Source organism: Cryptomeria japonica, chromosome 3 (assembly GCF_030272615.1).
Source record: "Cryptomeria japonica chromosome 3, Sugi_1.0, whole genome shotgun sequence".
Taxonomy (NCBI): Eukaryota; Viridiplantae; Streptophyta; class Pinopsida; order Cupressales; family Cupressaceae; genus Cryptomeria; species Cryptomeria japonica.
This window is the reverse complement of record NC_081407.1, coordinates 688214165-688237656: the sequence shown is the minus strand read 5'-3', so window position 1 is coordinate 688237656 and position 23492 is coordinate 688214165. Positions and strand designations below refer to the sequence as shown.

The following is a 23492-nucleotide window of genomic DNA, read 5'->3' as shown; positions in this document are numbered from 1 at the left end:
AGGCCTTGGAACCAAGGGGTTCCAAGAGGGCGAGCTTCACGGCCGCCTAAGGACATCTTGGAACCAAGGGGTTCCAAGAAGGCGAGCCTCACGGCCGCCTAAGGACATACTTTGTTTGGCATTCGTATCCTTTTTATTAGATAAAAATTATGATTATGTTAAATAAGCATTGAAGTTAGATTGCAATTTAAATTACTTATATATATATTTATATGTTTGTTATGTTCTAGCAATCTGTTCTGCAGGTTAATGATCTCTAAATAGTAGGGACATTACATTGCTATTCACACATTGATATGCATTGCCTTGATGGTGTCTATGTTGTTGGTGGTAATTTGAACACCATATATTTACCTTAGAAGATTGCACTAGCTTTGTGGAGTTGTTCATTGATGTCAAAGCGAAGTCTAGTAGAGTCTCACCAAGTCATCCACTACATCCTCCATTCCTAGGAGTATATTAGTCTTCCTCAACCCTTTATCCTTTTTCTCTTTTTTCAAGTTAAGTTAATTTCCACGTTCCAGTAACATTCAAACATTCAAGCATCCGTATGCAACGTAAGTCCCCTTGTGATTCCAGCATTATCACATCAAACCATTGAGCTTATCCACATGTTGAGACCCGACATTAGGAACCTTGGAGTCTTCCATTTGATCACGTAGTTTAGCATTTGGGAAGATTTTGTTCAAGAGGGTAAGATACCTTGGTGTTTTATTTTGAGTTTGAGGTGCATAAAAACACATCAACAAGTATATCAAGAGGTGCCTATAAATTGATAAAACACGGTTGTTTCATTCATATGGGTGGCAATAGTATATCAAGAGGTAATTAAAGACAAAGTTGGGCATATAGATTGATAAAACATAGTGGTTGGATTCATGTGGGATGACCGTCTTTTAAACTAGCTGATTGGGAATACAATCTCACAAGTTAAGTGAGCATGGTCCCTCAAGAAGTTTTGTGAGCTAGCCAAACCTATATCGGGCTTTGATCTTGTTTGGAAATAGTATATAGGCAGTCCTTGGGAAAAGGGTGCCCTTGTGACCCAAGTGTACAGAAGAGTGCTTGGAGAAGAACGATACCACAAAATGCAATAGCTAAGTTACGTTATAAAGGACAATTCAAGTGAATAAGTTGCACAAGATGAATATAATAGGAAATATGCTAGAAATACTTGATAATAATGTGCCACTTTGAGGGGGCAACCTCCTAATCCACTTTGAGGGGGATACCTCCAATAGTCTACAATAACATCTCAATACTCATCCTGCTCATAATAACTAACCCATACCTCCTATATATAGTATATAGTATATACCATACTTATGCCTTGGATACCACCTAGGCCAACTTAGATACTTAAATATAACTCCTTGCATGACCTAAATACATATATATGATTATAATAATAAGAGTCAAGGTAGTGTTGATGTGTATTTTGTACACTATCAAACACAGAATAAAATACCTAAGGGTACCTTATCCTCTCTTGAATAAAGCCTCTGATTGCTGAAGATATCGCGAAAAAGGATCAATCAGGATGACTCCAAGGTTCTTGTATGTAGGGTCTCTACGTGTGGATAAGCTCTCTGTGGTATGATGTGATTTGCTGGAATCACAAGGGGACTTACATTTGATGATTGAACTTCTGATTTGCTTTGAATATTGCTGGACACAGGATTTTACTAACTTTGACTTGAAAAAAGGAAAAAAGATGAGGGCGAAGAGAGGATCTAATCCTAATATTAAGAATGTAGGAGCAATGATTGATCTTTGATGAAACTCTAACTAGGTCTTGTTTTGACATCGCAGGACCATCTCCACAAGGCTAGTGCGATCTTCGAAGGGAAACTTTATGATGTTCAAATCATCACTGCAGGCATAGACACCATCAGGTTGATGCATATCAATGAAGAAGCGACAATTGAAGTTAGGCTTAAGTTGAATGATTCCAGTTGACTACGCAAGGCAAGTTTGCAATCAACAAACTGCTAGTAGTATGGATATACGAATTCCACCATCAATCAAGCACATTTCTTCCACTCATCTAATAACACGAAATCAAATATGAGAAGTATAAAGACCATGCAAATTGTCGAATCGACCCATAAATTTCACCATTTCTTCAATGAAGTTACAAGTCTTTTACAACAACATCTTGGCAACAATCTTTGACTTCTCTCTCTACTCTACTCTAATTGCTTCCAACTATTCTCTAACTATTCTAACTATTTTCAACTCTCTAACTATTGCTAATTCCTTTTACAAAATGAAATGCCAGGGCTTATATAGTGCCCACAATACAATTCGATGGCTAAGATCAATTTGAGATCAATGGCCAGGATTCAATAATAAAAACCCTAATTAGGGTTTGTTACAACCATTACATAACATTTAATGCTTGACCAAATATAAAATTGTATTGCTTGGACACATGTCCTCTCTGGAAAAATCGACCAATGGATAGGCGAGGTAGGTACATCGGAGTTTGTGCCACCTTCCATGGGTTAGGTACATTGAATCTGGACATGTTGAGGTGGACCACACTGACTGGAGAAGTGATGACTAGGATGCCACCTCGTCTGACACTTGTAACTTGGTAAATATTCAACTTGATGTTGTTGAGAAGCTAGCTTTAATTAATTCATCTAGAACTATTTGCTTCTTCAACGAACCCTTGTTCTGACTTCTTGTGTCCTTGATTTGCAGGATGATGATGTACCTCGCCTTGGAATGCTGGATTTGGAAGAGGTCGCCCTTGATGACGTTAGTCCAAAGAAGATCGTCCTTGTCGATGCTAGGCTGGATCGAAGAAGGTCGTTCTTGTCCTTGCTTGATCGTCCTTGATCTGGCTTGATTTTCCTTGAGGAGAGTCTTCCGACTCGTAGATCTTTCGAGCTTGGAGTCGCCATCTTGATACCTACACAACATTTCAAAATTAGTAATATATCTTGAAATCTAAAAATTAAACTTTAAAAGGAATATTCAAGATTTTAATTAGGAAACTTCATGATAAATCTTGAGTTATCATTTCCTAATTAACCATGTAATACTTAGATTTTTCCCAAAAATGCTTAAAAAATCAAACCTTGAATAAGGGTGTCAAGATGATTTTGCCATACCTCTTCTTGAGAATTAACTCTAAAAAATAGATGAATTTTGGCTAGGCAAAGCGTAGACCAAAGCTCTCCCTTGGATAAAATGCACCTCCATTAGCTAGCTTCTTCAAGATCTGGAAATTCGCCTTCAAATGTAGCAAGAAATTCGCCTCTCCCATAGCCTTCAATATGAATTTCGCCCTTCTTAGTCTCCACTCCTGGTAGAAATTCGCTCCTTCAAATTGCTCTTCCAAATCGCACTTGAAATGATGAGTGAATGATTTGAATAATGAAAAACATGCCTCAAATATATAGAGTGCTCACCATTTTATTTCCATGGGCCGACTTGGAAAAATAGGCCAAAAGATAAATAAAAATTAATAAAAGAAGAGGCCGACTTGATAAAAACATTAAATAATACCCCAAGCGCTCCAATTTTATTTTATTTTTTAAAATAATAATAATTAATTTTAAATGCCTTTATAATTAAAAAATTCGATTTTTTTAGGCTCAAAATTAATTATTAAATACCATGCGCTTTTATTAAATGCCAAAAATATTTCAAGGTTTTATCGAATCTGGCATTTAATGTAATTTGAAGGATATTTGGCGCCCAATCATGAAAAATAATGGCTATTAACAAGATCGCTCTGGTCCCTTGGTGAGGGACAGGAGCGATCTCATTCTAGACCTCACACTTCTTGTTTTTTACGTCCAAGACCTCATTTTTGACGTCCAAGATGGCATTTTTACTTAGAATTTCGAGTTCAATTTATTCGATCTTTGAAATGAGTGCACTTTAAAGCATTTTCGCCCTGGTCCCTTGGTGAGGGACAGGAGCTATTTTGCAAATCCAAGCTTATCCGTCCTTTGTTAGCCTTCCAAATTATATTCAATGGATAAATCATGTTTCCCTTGACCTCCTCAAATCGCGAAACCACTTAAATCTTGCAAGGATAATGAGAAATTGGAATTCAAGCTCCGGTCCTTCAGTGAGGGACAGGAGCGATTTTTGCTCTCAGGCCAAATCTTTTTACTTTTCACTTCAAATTTCCTTCGGTGAGGAAAATATCATCTCTTTACACGCCATGAATAAAAGTTCGAGTCCAAACAAGGTCTAAAAATGTGTATATGAATAAAATCGCTCTGGTCCCTTGGTGAGGGACAGGAGCGAATTTACCTTTCTAGACAAATACTCCATCATTTCATCGTCCTTAATCAAGTCTGGATGCTCTATCACGTTCATTTTGTCCTCCATCATGCCTTTGATGTCTCAATTTGTCCAAACAAGGTCAGGAATGACTCCACTAGGCTTTTTCGCTCTGGACCCTTGGTGAGGGACATGAGCGATTCGCCTTGGACCCTTGGAGAGGGACAGGAGCGCTTTTCGCTCTGGAACCTCAGTGAAGGTCAGGAGCGAAATTTGACTTTTCGAACTCTCTATCAGGACAATTTCAATGGAATATAACATTTAAGTATAAGTGACTTTAAGTTATATTCCATATATACTTTCAGGATGTTTGAGAGTGGTTTCAGACCTCCAGGAGTTATATTGCAAAATCTAGTTTTTTGAGGTTTTTCAGTTTCCAGACTTAGTCAAATTCAGGATCAGGACATTCCAGACTTAGCCAAATTTCAAGATCAAGACTTTCAAACTTAGCCCAAATTTCAGGACATTCCAGACTTAGCCAGATTTCAAGACATTCCAGACTTAGCCAAATTTCAGAATCAAGACATCACTCAAGCCGGACTTGCTTATCCATGTGATCACCTGGGCGACACTCAAAATGCAAAGGCTAGCTAACAAAACCCTAAAAGACCAAAAAAAACAAACCCTAAAAAGCAAAAAAGCAAGGGTCCCCATTTGCAATGGGGCGATGTGTGAAAACGTCACAACAGGTAGCCACAAGACGACTACTCATAACATAATACACACTATAGGGTTAGGGGCATAACATTGCCCCCCTCTTTACAAAAGCATTTTCCTCAATGCTAACTCTTCCTTTTTCTTCTTCTTCATCTACTTTTTTTTGTTTCTTCTTCTTCTTGTTCTTTCTTTGTTCTTGTTCCTACCCTTTCTTTTGTTCTTTCTCTTGCTCTTTCTCTTGTTCTTGTTCTTTCTCTTGCTCTTGCTCTTTTTCTTGCTCTTGCGCTTGCTCTTGCTCTTTTACTTCTACCTTTTTATTTGCCTTGTTCTTCTACTTCTTGTTCTTTTTTATTTTTCGTCTTTTGCTACAAATCCTAGATATTACTTTGCAAAAAAAAAAATTTCCAAGAAATTAGCTAATTTGCAGCCTTGAGAGTGAAGTTTTTGGAAACCATAATTTTGCAATAAGTCATGTATTTCTGCTCCATTTTCTTTGAAATTTGGACTCTAAACACTTCAACTACCTCCTCAAAAACCCTTTAAAAATTATGAGTAAGTTTGCTCAGATCTGAGAGATATGTGCTTCACAAAACTTTTGGGCAGAAATGCTAATTTTGCAATAACTTGCCTAATTCTGCTCCAATTCTTCTACAAATTGGACTGAATATACTTCAGTATGTTCTTTAAAAATCAGGACAAAAAGTTCTCAAATTTGATAGATGTGTGATTTCCAAAATGACCTCCAAAATTGATGAAAAAAGCCTTGTTTTCGCGGTGCCAAGATCATGCTCTAATACCACTTGTAATAAAATAACTTGCACAAAAAGAACATAATAAAAAATATGCTGAAAACACTTGATAATAATATGCCACTTCGAGAGGGCAAACTCCTAATCCACTTTGAGGGGGATGCCTCCAATAGTCTTCAATAACATCTCAATACTCATCATGATCATAATAACTAACGTATACCTCCTATATGTACCATACTTATATCTTCAATACCACCTAGGCCAACTTAGATACTTAAATATAACTCCTAGGATGACCTCAATACATATATACGATTATAATAATGATAATATGATTTATTTAAGAGTTAAGGTAGCCACAAGCCAATACTCATAACATATTACACACTATAGGGTTAGGGGCATAACAATAATAAAGTAAGATTAGGGCATGATCATATAGAGCTATATATAGATGCATGAATAGTCATGCACTGGAAGGAGATAAGCAAAGTAAAATGATTGTAGTGTATAGAGGAGTGAAGTATGTCATACCTAGGAAATGAGATGGTTGTCTTAGTGATTGATTTCATTCTCATACTTAGGTGGGGAGTATAGAAGTTGTCTCTTGATTGATATGATGGATGTATTCATTTTCACATAATGATAGATTCATATTTGCTTATGCAAATCGAATATGTGAACTAGCTATGATAAATGGGATACATCTAGTTCTTTCTTTCCTTGTATGACATTTGTTAGATCAAGGATTCTAGTCTTCCCCATAGATATTCAAAATTGAGGTTTTTATTTGAAGAGTCATTAATTATGTTGTACCATACAAAAAATTTGTATTCTGTCAAGTTATAAGTCAAAGTCATAAGTCAAAGTCATAATCTTGAGTGGTCTTAAGAGCTAAGACTTTGAAAACTCATCTTGTTTGGTATGTCGTATCATGCTTTGTCCTTTTCAAATCTTTGCAAGATCATGGAATTGAGTGTTTTGAATTGGAGGAATAAATTTTCATGAGATAAAGTTTTATAAAGGATGCAATCAACTATGTAAAAATTGTTTTTCAATTCAAAATTTAGAACACCATTTGCATGTGTGTATTGGAAGCTAAAGGCATGCCAGTTTAAGAAAGATGGAAGATGTCAAAAATGAGATATTAAAGTGCAATATAAAGACACACATGTAGATGCAACGAAGCACCTAAATGAAGGATTCAAACTTCATGGATGTAGTTCACAGTTGCACACCTAGAATGAAGCACACACCTGTACAAAGGAAAAACTTTAGTCAAAAACTATCATTAATGGTTAGGCATGCATGGGGGGTTCTGGATGTGCTTATACAAAACTATGGACTACTATAGCAACAAGTGTGTGAGATGAGTTAGGCATGCACCTGACTTAATAAGAAAAGATGAACTTTTAATATGTATGCACACACTTCAAGACAAGCATGCACTACAAGGGCATGCATCTAGGATCATAGACACACCTATACAAAGTGGACATAGCTCATAGGCACATGAAGAAATTTCAAGGTATGCACCTAAGAAGGGAATTCATTTCTTTATATGATGATCAACCTAGCATAGAAGAGCATATCGGAAAGGAAGATGCACCGCAAAGAAGGAAAATAAAGCATTTAATAGCTTCTATTCATAGGTGCATGGGTCTAAACACACACCTAATCAAAGAGAATTTTGGTTTATAAAAATCAAATGGAAATGGATTCTTTGGTAGTCCACAATACCTGACAATCTGCTTCTAGGCCTATAGAAGGCTTATGGGACTACCCCGTACTCCATGCAGAAAGCACCTAATTGTGCTACAAACGAGGTGTGCATAACCTACCTCCTACAAGATTTGAACTTGTGACCTCTCTTTCAAGAGTACAAGTTCTCCACCACTAGGCCAACTCAATACATGACAACTTAGGTATACATGCCCTAATTGTGCCCATGTAAAAGCAAAAGGCATTTACAAGCGCGAGCTAGGGTATATGCCACATAATACATTTTATAGTCAAAAAATCTAGTTTCATGTGTGTGCAACCTAAGGAAAATGCACATTATGAATGAAATTCAACTAGTGTATAGGTCTGGGACTAAGACTAAGGATGCACCTCATAGAGGGAAAAAGTTTTGGTTTACAAAAACCCATTGTTATGGACACACCAATGTAAAAGTATTTTTTGTCAAAAAATCATCAATTGTCAAGCATGCATTTGATCTAGGGGAACACGTCTCATAAAGGAGGCAAGTTCATTTTGAAAATTCAAAGTTCACTGTATAGATGTACACCTAGGGGCAAAGAAGTACCTCAATAAAAAAAAATTCATTGCTAAAAAAACTTGTATATTAGGTGCATGCCTATGGGCAAGAGTGCACCTCATAAAGGAAACTCAAATGTTAAATGCAAAGATTCAAAAACAACATATAGGTGCAAGGGTAGGATGGGAGTGGTGAGGTTGTGGCATGCACCTCACCAAAGGAAATTTAATCATTAAGTGTACACCTCAACAAAGAAAAAATTTAGCTCACACAAAGTTTGAAAACCCAATTATCAAGTGCACACCACATGTGGCCATAGGCAAACCATTGTAATTGTTTGCCTCTGTCAAACACCATCCTATTGAAGATATTGATCTCCCTCAACCTGAAGCTACATCCATCAGCCAGTTGCAACATGAGTGCCTCACGAGGAATTATTAGCTTTGCCAATGCATGACAACCATAAAAAATAGGCCACCACACAACCCTATATTGCATCTTTTGTTTCCGTAGCAGTCAAGAGTACAAATTGAAAAACTAGATCAGCCCCAAAAGGAACAAAACAAATATCTATTGATCTCTTCACTTGAATTGAAGCAAAAAGAATTCTTCCATGTCAGAATGTAATGAAAAATATGCCTCATTATCCTACTAACATTGGTCTGTTGTTGCTAAACGTCATCACATACTGTATGTTGGCCAAGTGAAACACTTAAACTCAAGTACACCACCACTGTAAATTAAGAAGCCACATCTTCATCATGAAGGAAGACTTCATACTCAACTTTGTTCTTTTCAGACTCAAATAACCACCAGTTAACACACCCTCAAATAAGTAATCTCCATATTTGGATTTTGTTTCATTACAAACATCAACATAAAAAAGAGAGCCATAAGCCTCCTCATGTGAAGAACAACAATCTTCAAATTGTCTCACTATTGTAGATTCACTTTGGCAGCTTGGGGTGTTAAATGTGTTGCTACAATTGGACTTGTGGCACATTTCTCCCTCCACAATTACCATACTAGCATTATTTAATGACCCAATTGAAGTGCAATTGGCATGAAGAAAACTACATGTTGGACACCAAACAAATAGACTCTCATATGCTCTCATGTGATCACCATCTTCACAATCTTCAAGTGCTAAGTCTTCATATGAACATCATCAACTGTACTACCATTTATTTCAACAATCTTATCATGTACAGCTGTATATGCTGTCCTCATGCAAACAATCACAAGCAACTTCAAAATAAAAAATATGGAAAAACGAAGGCAAGAGATTGAACAAGAAAACATTTTTGTGTTCACCATTTTCACCACCATGATGTGCATGTCCTCGTTTTACAAGTGGTTGCGCAGTGGAGTCCACTAGCTTATTTTATTCCTATAAACTAAGGTAGAAAAAAAACAGAGAAATAATTGAATTAATTAAATATTAAATCATACTAAGTCACATTTTGGACATTTATATTTAATTAATTGGCCTATTTATTAAAGTGACTTTTATTAAATGCATTGGTAATTATTAAATAAGTCACTTTGGAAAAAGCAAAATATATTAAAAATCAAAAAGTGGTAATGAATAAAAGGTTGTGAACGAAAATTATTAAGATCTTTCCTAATTGGTCTATTTATTAAAGTGACTTTTATTAAATGCATTGGTAATTATTAAATAAGTCACTTTGGAAAAAGCAAAATATATTAAAAATCAAAAGGTGGTGATGAATAAAAGGTTGTGAACGAAAATTATTAAAATCTTTTTGGAAATTTTTTATCAAGGGATTTTGGAGAACTTGTTTTACAAGTCCCCTAAATTCGAGGACAAAAACCCTTTGGATTTTTCGATGGATTGGATGAAAACCAAATACTGTCCTTGGTGGATTTAGGTCAGAATTCACCTGAGCTTCATTTGATTTGTTCAATAGTTTTATCTAAAATTTGTGAAGTCTTTATTTAAAAGACAAATTTTAGGGTTATTTTCAAAATTAAAGATTTGAAGGGGAAAATTAAGGATTTGGTGAAATAAATTAAAGATTACTGTAGTGATTTTATTGTTGGGCAATTATATTATTGAGGCAATATTGTTGGCATGAGTAGAATCAGTTGTGCATAGCCACTCATTTAGACAATCGATTTTTATTATGAGGGTGTGAGATTCCTTGAAGATGTGTTCATAATAAAATAACATTTCAAATATTTTGTTGATTCCCATGGTGAATGTAACATTTGGCACTAATTTTGTCAACATGGAAAATATTAAGAGTTGGTCAATTCTATTAAAGCAATGAAATAGCGACAAGCTCCACCCTTATCTTCATTCACAATTGTAGCGTCCTAAATTGTACTCGCCTACAATTTTGTCCTCACTTAGGCCTCACTTTGGCATTTTGTCCTCCAAGGCCTGATTGCAGCAATGATTCTACTCACACCACCCATTTACATCACATTCTCACCACATTTCCAGCTTGACCCCCTAATTGGAGTCCTAATTTGCACCCTGGTCCCAAATCGGGACCAGGACGTACCACGCCCCTGTCCTAGATTAGGACCAAGGCATATACGCCTTGGGCCTCCTAACCAAGCCCCAAATTGGCCCCTCTTAACGGTCACCTAATGAGAGCAAGAAATTAGATCCCGTGTTGGCTTAGGTCAGAAATTTAATTTGATTTTTGACAAGCAAGTATAAAAAGAGGTCTACCCCTCTCATTTTATAACTTAACGAATTCGAAATCAAGATCTACACTCAAGCAAATTCAAGTGAGCAAGCAAACAGTCTTCTATCAAGCATTGGAGCAAAAGTGAAGTCAAGATTCAAGCATTGAAGATGACATTCATGCTCTATGTTTTATGAAGACAACCTACATAAAACCCTAATTCCTTGGTGGAGACAAACAAAACTTCATTAAAGGTATATCATTAGTGTTTCATTCATTCTCAACCTTTCCCTCAAAAGAAAAGTATTTTACTATAGTACTTCATTTACGTTTTCAATTCAATTTCATGGTTAATTCCAAAACCAGGGTTTGCCCTAAGGCAAACCCCTATTCCCAATAATTATCCCCTTTTCACTGTGTAAAGGAACAAGTATAGAGCTACACTTAGGAGGATCGACAGGATTTGTAGAGACGAACAGGTTCAGCTTTCAACCACGAGAAATTCAGAGGACCATGGCAAATTGATACTAACTGGTCTTGAAAAATCAAGCCAAATTTCTGGGAGTAGATCCGAATCATCTTCTTCTACTTAGATCCAAGTTGGTGTCTCCATACGACATCTGATTTGTGATCTCAAATCTGATTGTTTATGCATTTTATAATTCAAATTTGCATTCATAAGATTCATTTTCAATTCAATTACATAAATTTAGAGGTTGCATAATTTTAATTCATTGTCTTAGATCTGATTGTTATGCATATTAAAATTCAAATTTGCACTCATAGATCTCATTTTCAATTGAATTACATAAATTTAGAGGTTAAATTCACAAAACCCTAATTTATAATTTTAAAATTCACTTGTGGGTTGCATAATTTTTCAAGTTTATTTTCAAATCTGATCTTTACGACATGTTATGCTATGATTTAGAGGCATTTATCTTTCAAATTCACAAATCAAGTTGCTTGACTAATTTGGTTAATCAATCACTTTTACACAAATTTGCATTGTTCAATCGCAATTTTCAATTTGTGCATTCAAATTTCCCTCCTTTGTGCATGAGTTTTGTTACCATTAGTCCTACTTACAATATTCCCGTGAGAAGAAGTTGTAGAATTAAGGCTTCCCAAGGATATGGAGCCTACTTTGGACAACTTATTTCATGAGAATGTTGGTGCATTCTCCAACCCAATAAATGATGTCATTTATCCCCATTCTCTTCATAATTCTCATGATGGGGATAAATCACTAACTAGGGTTACCATTGGCCAATTGGAGAAGATTGACAATGAATTTGAAAATCTTCAACAATGGATGAGTCAACAACACCCGAAAAGTGAGGCAATCCCATTGATTGAAGGGTTAAAAAAAATGGTGCAAAGTGATAAAATTGGCGTTGATTTGTTGCATGGCCTTGCTTATATTGTTGATGCTAATATCATGCCTATCAAAAGTTGTGTCAAAGTCCTTGGTTATTCTCAACCCACTAGTCAAGCCAATCATTCCATTCCTATGCCTGCATCCTTGCCTATTGTCCCTACATTTACATCTTCTATCATGACTACTTCCACACAAAATGTTAATCCTACACATGTTAGTCATGGGTGCAATCCCGTTAATCAATATTCTTATATCCCTTCTTCCGTGAGTTTTCCATTTGTATCCCAATCATCTCCTATACCCAAATATCATAGTGTTCCACCTCCTTATTTTCAACCTCCACCTACATACAACAACATTACTCCTCCATCACAATCCAATATGTCCAATTTCAATCCATCCACTGAAGCAACCATTAATAACCTTGCACAAATTGTTACATCCCTACAACAACAATTGGCTTCCGTTACCCAATCCAAGTTTAATGTGCCCACATATGATGTAGCTAGCCCATTATCCGATGGCATTGTCTACATTGTCCCTCCTAAGCATATGGTATTAAAATAATTAATTCTTTAGTCAATTACCTTTAGTTATCCTATTAATGGTCATTTAGTTCGTCTTTAATTCTTTTATTACTGCTTCTTTTATTAGAAGACAAAGTTAGCTTTTTAGTTATTTCGCTTTTTAGCTATTTCACTTTTTAGCTTTTTAGTTTCACTTAAATAGTTTGTTCTTTTTTTAGAATGTCGTCTTGTAAACCTCTATATATACATTGTATATTCGTAAATATAATCATTCAATTATTTTTCATGGTATTAGAGCGGGTTGATGGGATTTTTTAGGATTTGGCGAATTTTAATAAAAATTCGAGACTCCCTACTTGGAATTTATTTCCAGAAATTTTTTTTATTTTTTTTTAAAAAGAACAAAATCTGGTGAAGATTTTCGAAGGGTTTTTGTGGATGAATTTCAAGGGTTTCTAGGTGAATATTTTTTTGTGGGTTTTGCAAGTGTAAAAATCACGGGATTTTTTTTGTAGGTTGCGATTTATTCTACTTGTGTTTTTTGTTACTGCTCTGCACAATTTTTCCGTGCACCTTCCTGCACCTGCTTCGTCCACGACCTATTTCTAGGCCCATGTGTTTTGTTTCTAGTGGCGCCGCATATTCACATTTTTGGTGTCTCTGTGTCTGGATCTTTGTAATGTCCCCTTCTAAATTCTGTCCTATGAATCAGAAAATTGTAAAGTTGGGGTTAGAGATTATACTTTATCATCTTAGATACATAAGATTAAATATAGATTCCTACACATATAATAAAACCATATACAAATAGATAAATTCCTTTGATGAATAAGCATGGAGGTTTTACATTATGATATGAATTCCAATTTATGTAAACATGAAGTAGGGAAGGAGGATACTATAAGGACTGCTATAGAATCTCACTATCCAAGCCCAAGAGGTTGTTTCCTTCAACATTCTTGCTCCACTTGGTGACTCTATGGTTCTCCTCATATATCAACCTTCTTCATAGCTTGCTTAGGTCTAGTGAGTTTGGGATGAGGCTGTAACCAGGTTGCTAGACTCCTCAAGGTAAGGGCTCTCAAGGTCCTAGTCGCCACTGGGGTCGTTCTAGAACAGCCAACTTACAAGTCTCCCGTAACCTCTCCATTACACCTCTATTCCCCCTCTCACAGGTATGTGCTGTTATTCTGATTATAGTTCTTTAAATTCTTATCAGCATATTCTCTAATTTTCCGTCCATGATTAATTATGTAGATTTTCATATTAAATGTGTATACTTTGTATTCATTTTAACATGTTATTATTATATATCGCTGAGATAGTATTTATCTACTCTACTATATTTCTATCAGATTGCATAACAGTAACTATTTAATTCATTTCCTTGGTTACTTGTGATGTTATTAAGATCATCATTTATAACTATAATTCTGATTTGCGTACTGTATATTTCAGCAATCTAATTTGATCATTCATGATTCTTTTTAGATCTTTGTATTATATGTCCTATTTCTGTTATGAGCAAAATCGTTAAATTGTGCATTAAGTGGAGTAATCTATTAACGTTATAAATATCAATTACTAGAGTTAATAATATCTATTTCTTATAAACATAATGTTGTGGCTATGAAAAGAACATATTAATCTACAGGTACGAATTCTGATAGAAGTCCAAGAAGATATTACCGTGAAAATAATGGGCTGGAATATTACTCCTCTTGTAGATCGTGTACTCTGACCTTTTGCAGTTTCTCCTTGTTGTTCTTCCTCTCCCTCTTCTCGTGCATCTCCTTGGCCCTTCTTAAACCCATCAAGTGTTGTCTCTTTGCTGTGAAGAGATGTGTCCACAATAAAGGGCATCTCTCCTCTTCTCGTGCATCTCCTTGGCCCTTCTTAAACCCATCAAGTGTTGTCTCTTTGCTGTGAAGAGACGTGTCCACAATAAAGGGCAACTCTCCTCAACCGCATATCAATAAGTCATATCCTTTGGCCATATACCGCTAGCTATTTGTTAAGTTAGAAAATTAAGATTAATCGTTTCACCAATGATTGACATAATGAATTATTATTACTTTATTCGTTGCATAAAGATTAACCATTTTATCAATAATAAACATAAAATATTATCATTTTATTTGTTGCACAAGAATAAACGGTGGGTTGATTCATACCACATAACTAATTTGAATACAATATAGAGATATTAGGGACGAAACATGACAGTCTTCCACAAACCGCGCAGGCTTTGTTTTCTCCATCGTGTAGTTTTTATTCTCGCGACTTTTGCTCTGCGCACGCTATTTCTGACGACACATTTAGTTTTGTACACATGTTTGTGTCGCGAGGAATTTGGCTGCAGCCAACACAACTCACTCCGCGACGGGAAGTCTATTTTTGGCCAATGTTTCCTCCTTTCCTCGCCACAATTTTGCTCTTTGGGGATGTGTTTAAAATCGTGGGTGACTGTTTCCTGTCTGCGTCTATTGCCGCGATTTGTGTTTTTGTGACCTGAGAAAATTTTCGGTGACCCACATTTTGTTTTTCTTGGTTATTTTTGTGAGCAACAAGAAATTATATTTGCCTCGATCTAGGGTTTTCAACAGATATTTTTAGGCTTTTATTTTAAAAAATTCCTTAAAAACATTATTTTCGGGTTTCATAATTTTCTCCAAAAAAATTATTTGTTAGTTTTCATAATTTTGTCGTTAAAAAAAATTGTTTTCCAGGGTTTTTATGATTTTTCCGTAAAAAAAAAAATTATTTATAGGTTTTACTAATTTTTTTCACAATTATTTTTTTGGGTTTTCTGTATTTTTAAACCTTAAAATCATGGGAGGGTTTTCATAATTTTTTTTCTAAATAATTGTTTGTTGGGTTTTCAAGATTTTTTTCTAAAAAATTGAAAAATTGTTTGTGGGTTTTCACAATTTTTTCCTCAAAAATCATCTGTAATTCACGAAGCTCACATGGGATTTTGATTATCTGGTTTTTACCATTTTTTCTACAAAAATGATGATTTGTAACCTCAGATTTATGGGTTTGTCGATTTTGTCCTCAAAAATCATGAATTCTCTTTTGGAGGGTTCCTGTTTCAGGGATTGACGGTTTTTTACACAAAAATCGTGCTTTGTTACAGTCGGTTTTGGGTCACACCTAGAGTTGTTGGGGCGAACATCTGCAACCATGGTAACTTGCAGTCTGTTTTGGAGTTGTTGGAGCAAACAGTGCTTAGTTACTCTTTTGCAAAAGTTTCTGTGATTTTCGCTAAAATCATCGTTGTTTCTCTTTGGAGGGTTTGTCGATTTTTCCTCAAAATCGTGGTCTTGGGTTTTTTCGCTTTTGTAATTTACTTGTGACAGTTCTCTAATTCGCATGTGAGGGTTACATCAGTCGGATTGAATTAGCTATTCTTGGTCATTAACACTTTGCAAATCCTAGGAGGGTCTCCACAACAACAAAGTGTTCTTGTGTTTGTGATCACAAGACTTGAAGTGTCTTTTGTAGAGTAGTTAGTCGATACAATGACCATTAAGGGAGGGTATTAGAATAATTAATTCTTTAGTCAGTTACCTTTAGTTGTTCTATTAATGGTCATTCAGTTCATCATATAATTCTTTTAGTTTGTTTAATTAAGTTCAACTACTGCTTCTTTTATTAGAAGACAAAGTTAGCTTTTTAGCTTTTTAGTTTCACTTAAACGGTTTGTTCTTTTTTTAGAACATCGTCTTGTAAACCTCTACATATACGTTGTATATTCGTAAATATAATCATTCAATTATTTTTCATATGGAAGTCCCTCAATTGGAATTGTACAATGGAAAAGAAAACCCCTTGACTCATACTCATGACCAAAGACTTATGGCTAAATTGTTTATTTGAACCTTTAGAGATAAAGCTTTGCAATGGTATTGTTCTTTGTTTCTTTATTCTATTACATCATTTCAACAATTAGCTAATGCTTTCATTCAACAATTTCACAATAATATTGGTTCTAAAATTACTTTGACTAATTTGATTCATTGTAAGCAAGGAGTTAAAGAGAGTGACTGATTTTATTGGTAGATATAATCATTTGTATTCTCAAATTGCTTATCCTATGCCTGATCAAGAAGCTCAAAAAAAAATTGTTGCTAATTTACAAAAAATCGTTAAGGATAAGCTTATATTTTATGAGTTTACTTTCTTTACGCAATTGTGTGCAGTACTTCATAATTATCAACTTCAAGTGAGTCAATTTGAATCTCTCCTTGAATGCCTCCGGTTGATAAGAATGAGAGTGCTCAACAATCTTTTGTGAAGTTTAAACCGAACAAAGGATACATAAAGATAAACGACAACATCAATACTCAAGTGGCAGCCACGACATCAAGAGTGTCCCCTTTATCCCAATACTTTAGAAAAGAATTCACTACTCTTTATGAGTCTTTGCAGTACTTCCTCCTATCAAGCCAATTGATACCTCAAAACCTTTGCAATCTTATCATGATCCCAAAGCATTTTGCCAATATCACCGTCAATCCGATCAGATATTGAGAAGTGTTATGCTTTAAGGAGTAAGATTCAAGACTAAATCGATAATAATACCACATCCATGGCTGGTGTGAATGACAAAGGAAACAAATCCGTAGCTCCAAATCAAAATATCTAAATCTTCACCAATCCTTTGCCTTCCCACTCTAAAAATGTTGAGTTTGAGTCTCTTGCCTTCTCTCCTGATGACTTAGGAGTTGAGTCTAATAATGTTGTGAATCTTGTTGACAAACCTACACCTCCTAAATATCCATCCATTACTTTTGATCCTAGTGAGACGATTGTTGCACCTGACGGCCCACCATATATCACTGTGAACATCAAAGACAAAATCTCACAAGGAGTGCTCATTGATCCAATGTGTATGGTGAATGTGATCGCTGAAGAATATCTTTACATTTTACAATTGCATCAAGTAACATATGATAAATCTGATGTTATGGTCTTGCCCTACTATGGTGTTTTCTCTTGCCCTACTATTGGCTCTATTACACTCCCCGTTGAGGTTGGTACTAAGTGCTTGGATGTGACTTTTGCTATCATTCCTACATTGGATCAATTTCATGTGAAGTTGGGACATCCTTGGCTCTCTTCCATGAAAGCAATCCCTTCTACTGTTCATAAATGTTTGAAATTCCCTCATAATGGCACTATCATAACATTTAATCATATCATGGACCAACCCACAGCGAAGCGTGGTAATTTCACGCTTGATTACTTTTGGCCTAAACAACTTGAGCCTCTCAAGCCTCGAAGTGATGCTCTTTTTCTATCTTATCAAAAATGGAAAAATGAGATGATCTTATCTTTGAGTAAGCCTAGAGATCCTAGACCTATTCATCCTCATGATGGATGATGGAGACACCTAGGTGATCACCAAACAATAAAAAACTTCCAGGAACTTACAAACAACTAACAGGGCAATAATGATAGGAAGTTCAGGAAAATAGCCAGTTTCTACAGGTTTCCTGTCAAAACTATAACAGGAATAGAATAGTGATTAACCGAATTCTATAACAGACATATAGGAGACAAGAACTATGACAACTTATTCTTCTTAACCAAACCACTTGTCAAAAGGTGAGGGAACCTCAAAAAATATAGCAAATTAACAATGTCACAACGAACACCTCTATCAATTTTGAAAGACAGTTTACAATATGATTATGTAGCGATTCCCCACACACACATTGATGTTCTACATGATTATTATTCCTCTACATTCCATACACATACTCCTCATTTTCTCAATCATTGCAACTGTACAATGCCCAAGTCTCACAACATTATATGATTATGTAGCGATTCCCCACACACACATTGATGTTCTACATGATTATTATTCCTCTACATTCCATACACATACTCCTCATTTTCTCAATCATTGCAACTGTACAATGCCCAAGTCTCACAACATTAAACTCCCCCTTAACCTATCCTCGCTATTATGCCTCTTTTGTTGCATCGACCTTCCTTCTGATCGGTCTATCGGGTCTCTTTCCTTTCAACTTGCAATCATTCTATAACAATTATGTCATCTCCGCAAACTGATAGGGCTCTCTCTCTACATTTGAGTCGGAACTTCCCTTCCCGTCCAAATCAAAAACAATTGTTCGGCCTTGCTTGCCTCTCCCAATCATCCATCCTTCTACCTCTGTTTACCGATTTTGGTTCAGTTTCTCCCCAACTGCTTGATCGCACCTAACCGTTTCCAAACTGTGCATAACTAATTCTTTAAACCACTCATTAATTCTTAACTGTTCATATGCTCTTGTCGAAGGTAACCAAATCATAAAACTTCATACTCTTGTGGTGATACAAACTATGTTTGCCAAACTAAAATCAGCCAACAAAACCAGCATGCCTTAAAAACAAAATTAACTCGACGCTCCTGCATCAATGGGCCTAGTATCCTTCCCACACCTTCTATTCCTCCTATATATGCCGCAATCCCGCCTCAAACGTCTTACAAAGGAAAGCGCTTGGCATCTTCTATGTCTCAACCTAATGTGGCTTCTCTTGTTCCTCCTCCTTCAAAGAAGAAAAGAAGCTTGTGTCCATTGATCCTCAACCTTCACAACCCTCAGCTAAAACTAAAAGGAATCGTTGTGTGAGAGAACATTGACAAAGACATCGTGCTAAGGCTCATGAACTAACTTCCCAAACCATTTCCTCCCCAAAGACACCAAATGTTGACTTGGTCCCATTTGTCCAGCCTTTGCCTAACCCTAGGGAGGAAGTTCAACTTAAATCACCAAGATTAAAAATGCTTAAGAAAAATGATGGTTCATGCTCTTTTCATGTTAGAGATCCTATTTTTATTAATCTTGATGATGAAATGGATGATGATGTTGTTCATGATTAATCTTGTTAATGTTAATCATGATCTCTCTTCACATTTTCAAAAGCATTAACCCTAGCTCCTAGTGACAAACAAAGTGACTCATCATTAGAGCATGGTCCTTGTTTGGAACTTGCAATAGCTCCATCTACCGTGCTTGAAGTTGCTCCTCTTGCATCTTGTCCACCTTCCCAAAATAATGTTCAGCAAGATCGGGAGGCGGATTATTTGCTTGATTAGCTTCACTTGTTCCATAGATTCCCTCTTGTCTATTTGCTTGTTTGTAATGTGTTTCCCTGTGATGTGTTTTTGTGTTATGTTAGGTTCTCTTCAGATGATCCTTGTTACTCCATTGGTGCAAGGTAATAAAGAGGTTGAATCTATTGTGAAGTTCTTCTATTTGTATCTCAATTCTTCTATTTGTTGTCCCTTGTGTTGTCTACTTGGGGACGATGCGAAGTGTTGAGATCTCTTTTGGTCTCTTCTATGTTGACTCAAAAGACACATGTTCCCTTCTTCCATTGTGCTTGTGGTTCCACTGCCTTTGGGGGATGAGGTCAATTCAATATAAATATTCATGATATACATTATTTATCATAAGATAGTTAAACAATGTATAACCCCTCGCAATTTAGTTACACACAGTATAGTTAAACAATGTATATGTAATCAGATTATATAAATATTTTCAGTGCAGCATAATTAACAGTGTGTATATATTCAAGCAGAATTAAATCTATTATAAATAGATCATATAAATATTTTTCAGAACCATACTAATTTCTGATATAAACTTCAAAGTATCTACCCAGTACTCTTTTGGCAAAAGACGATATTCCTGTTATAGAATATTAATATCTGCAAGTGGTCTTATGTGAACATACGTTGGTTTGAGAAAATTGTCTTACTTGTGCGTGGCGTGAATAGATTCAGATTGTCCGATATGACTTCTCTCACAGCATGTGTTCTTTTTTCCCCCCTTTCGTTCTGACCCTTTGCTCCTACTTATCCACGTAGGGTAGACACGATGGCCAGGAAGGGGGTCACGACTTTCCTAGAAGTCACGACTTCACTTTTTGGAGTCGTGTTTACTATGGAGTCGTTCCTTTGTGGAACAGACTCGATTAACTAAGTTAATTCGTAATCATACTATTTTGATTAATAATTAATTTATTAACTGTTAATTATTCACGATGGCCAGGAAGGGGGTCGTGACTTTCCCAGAAGTCACGACTTCCCTTTTTGGAGTCGTGTTTACTATGGAGTCGTTCCTTTGTGGAACAGACTCGATTAACTAAGTTAATTCGTAATCATACTATTTTGATTAATAATTAATTTATTAGCTGTTAATTCTTTACCAATATGATTCATTAATTACTATATATAAATACACAGTAAATTATTAATAATCTGGGTATATGCTGATACATAATTAATTATATATTTATTTACAGTTAATTTCAAATAGACAAATGATATATATATTCAAATTGTCAATACATTAGCATGAATTATTGATTACAAAATAATGGAGGATTAATGCTGGAACATGACACTAACCCTAATTTTACACCATCACAACAACAGCCTTGTTTCACTGCACAAGAAATAATTTATATGGAAGATTTGTAATGTTGAGTTAAGCGAATAAGGTATTGAAGGCTAAGGAATTTTATATCTGAAACTTGCTACTTGAAGCCCACGATTGGCATTTCCATGGACTAGCGTAGTAATATAGGACAATGCTCCACCGAGTTTCAAGGACGGGGATAGTAGGGTACTTTTGGGCCATTTTTTAGGGGATGGCCGTTATAAAAAATAGAAGCATTAGACTTGAATTGATAAAGCATTCGTCGTAGACATTGTAGAAGCTTGATACACAGCATTAGACTTGAATTGAGATTTCACATGAGAATCAACAAACAAATTAACAAAATTCAAATGCTTTCATTGTGAATGTACATACATGTTATATTAGATAACAAGAATTGTGGCAAAAATGCCCAAAGGCTCCAAGTTTCAACTATGAAATGACATAAACAGTAAACAATAAACACAGAAGTCCATAATCAGCTTTCCATAATAATGTCAAGATAAAACTAAGAAAATATATGGTTGTACATAATCAACACATGGTAGGTCTAAGAGTCTAAATCAAAATCAGAGTTCGAGCCTAAGTCACTGCCAATATGAGGTGTTGCCTCAACCAATGGAAGCCCAATCCGAAGGTGTCTCCTCAACTTGCATAGCATCTTTGGGATTGACATCCCAATGTAAGGCTGGAGTTTGGCGATCTTGTAGGCACAATGCACTGTGAATAGCCACTAACTTCTCCAATCATCTAGAGGTAAGGTTGTTCCTCTTGACTGATTGGACGAAGCTATATGTGGATCAATTCCTCATTACAACAGAGGAATTGGCAACCTATGAAAGAAGACAAACAGCAAGTACCCTTTGGTCTGGTGCATTCCTACCATGCCACCTCCACCATCCAATAAGGTTGACTTGAGCTAATGTAACTCTATCCGACCTCGCCTTTGGTCTGCTAAAGGTTGGAACTTGGACCATGAAGACTTGCAAATGCAAGCCATCGTGTGCAAAGTTTAGTAGATTCATCTTCACTAAACAAATTTTGCATGAGCCTTAAAGAAGCCACCTTTCACCTCTTCATCACTAGATGGAGGTACTCTCCCAAGTCTCGGTGCATACCATTTGGGATTGAGAGAATAGGCTGCCATATGAAGCGGGGTGTTCATAATGTTACACCATCACATCACAATGGGCCTAAGATGCTCCTCATAAAATCTCAAAGTAGGGTCCCTACTATGAATAGCTTGCTTGATCTGCCCAAGCATGCTATCAAAGGTCTCATAAATCTCTTCAAGGTTAGGAGAGTCAGTATCCGCATGTCTAATCACTTGCACAATAGGCTCAATGAAGGAGCAAATATATTTGCAAGTGCAAACAAGTTACAAGTTAGAAACATATATATTAATCATTAATTATTAAATGAACATTTTAAAAATTAAATAATAAACTCAGCAATGCCAATTTTCTTACCTCATTGAGGACCACCAATCATCAGATACTTTGCTTCGCACTTCTTCCCTCAAGTGTGCTTGCCTCATGCCATCTACCCCCCTCTGCATTGACCGCCTTGGATTGTAGACCCTCCTAGACCTCAAGCATCCTCTCTAACAAAATAAAGTAGCTGGCATATCTAGTCTCCACAAGCTTGAGGAATTCATTCCTCAAAAATGTCCAAAGTAATGCATGTGAATTGTGATGGTTGCAAATGAACATTTGCACATCTCTAGCCTTTGACACCATTGCCTTCACCCAATCGATTTTCCCAATGTCCTTCAAGGTATTGTTCAATGTATGCACACAACATGGGATCAAAAAAATGTGCTTATAAACACTCTCCCCCATCAATCCAGCTAAATTTACACACAGGCTGAATCAGTCATTACCTACACAACATTAGAGGCTCCAGCCTCTTCTATGGCCTCTCTCAAAATCTGCAATTGGAAGGTTGTGTCCTTCCTTTTCCCCTAACAATCTATATCTCTAAGAAAATAAGAGTGTTGTGCTAGTGACAATAAGGTTGATGAGTGGCCAATGTTTGATATCAATCCACCCATCCATGATTATGGAGTTCTCTCTATCAAGAAGGGTGGTGTGTAGCTTAGTTTCTCTAGGTGGAACAAATGAGAGACTAGAAGCTATGACATCTTTGAACATTTGTTTAAATATGATGAATGTGAGACATGGAATGGTATAGCATGAGCATAAAGAAACTTAGCAATAGAGGATTCAGCCACATCTCATGCTTGTATGTTAAACAAATCAGCAACATTAGTTTTTCTCTAAGTCTTCTTTCCTCTAGTAGAAGTGGCACCCTCTCCCCCATAAGAAGCATCATCCATGGATCTTGTAGTCATTGACACACTACGCTACAAATTCTCCATTGGCGTCCCTTTACTTAATGCCTCCCCCTCCATATACAGTCTAGTTGCTTCAATTTTCTTAGCTTGAGTTATTGTTTTGCAACCTTTCACCCCTTGACCAAC

General features: G+C 36.0%; 2 protein-coding genes across 3 annotated transcripts in view; both read right to left on the bottom strand.

Moving 5' to 3' along the window:
- Positions 1–23492, bottom strand: part of LOC131051530 (uncharacterized) — a 105055-nt gene that overhangs the window by 40541 nt on the left and 41022 nt on the right. The gene's annotated exons all lie outside the window — the stretch shown is intronic.
- LOC131051531 (uncharacterized) lies at positions 13067–15049 on the bottom strand. The gene is made up of 2 exons (XM_057986105.2): positions 14235–15049; positions 13067–13241 (listed from the first exon to the last, which is right to left on the bottom strand). The coding sequence occupies exons 1-2, from the start codon at positions 14406–14408 to the stop codon at positions 13074–13076; spliced, it is 342 nt and encodes a 113-aa protein (XP_057842088.1). The 5' UTR covers positions 14409–15049; the 3' UTR covers positions 13067–13073.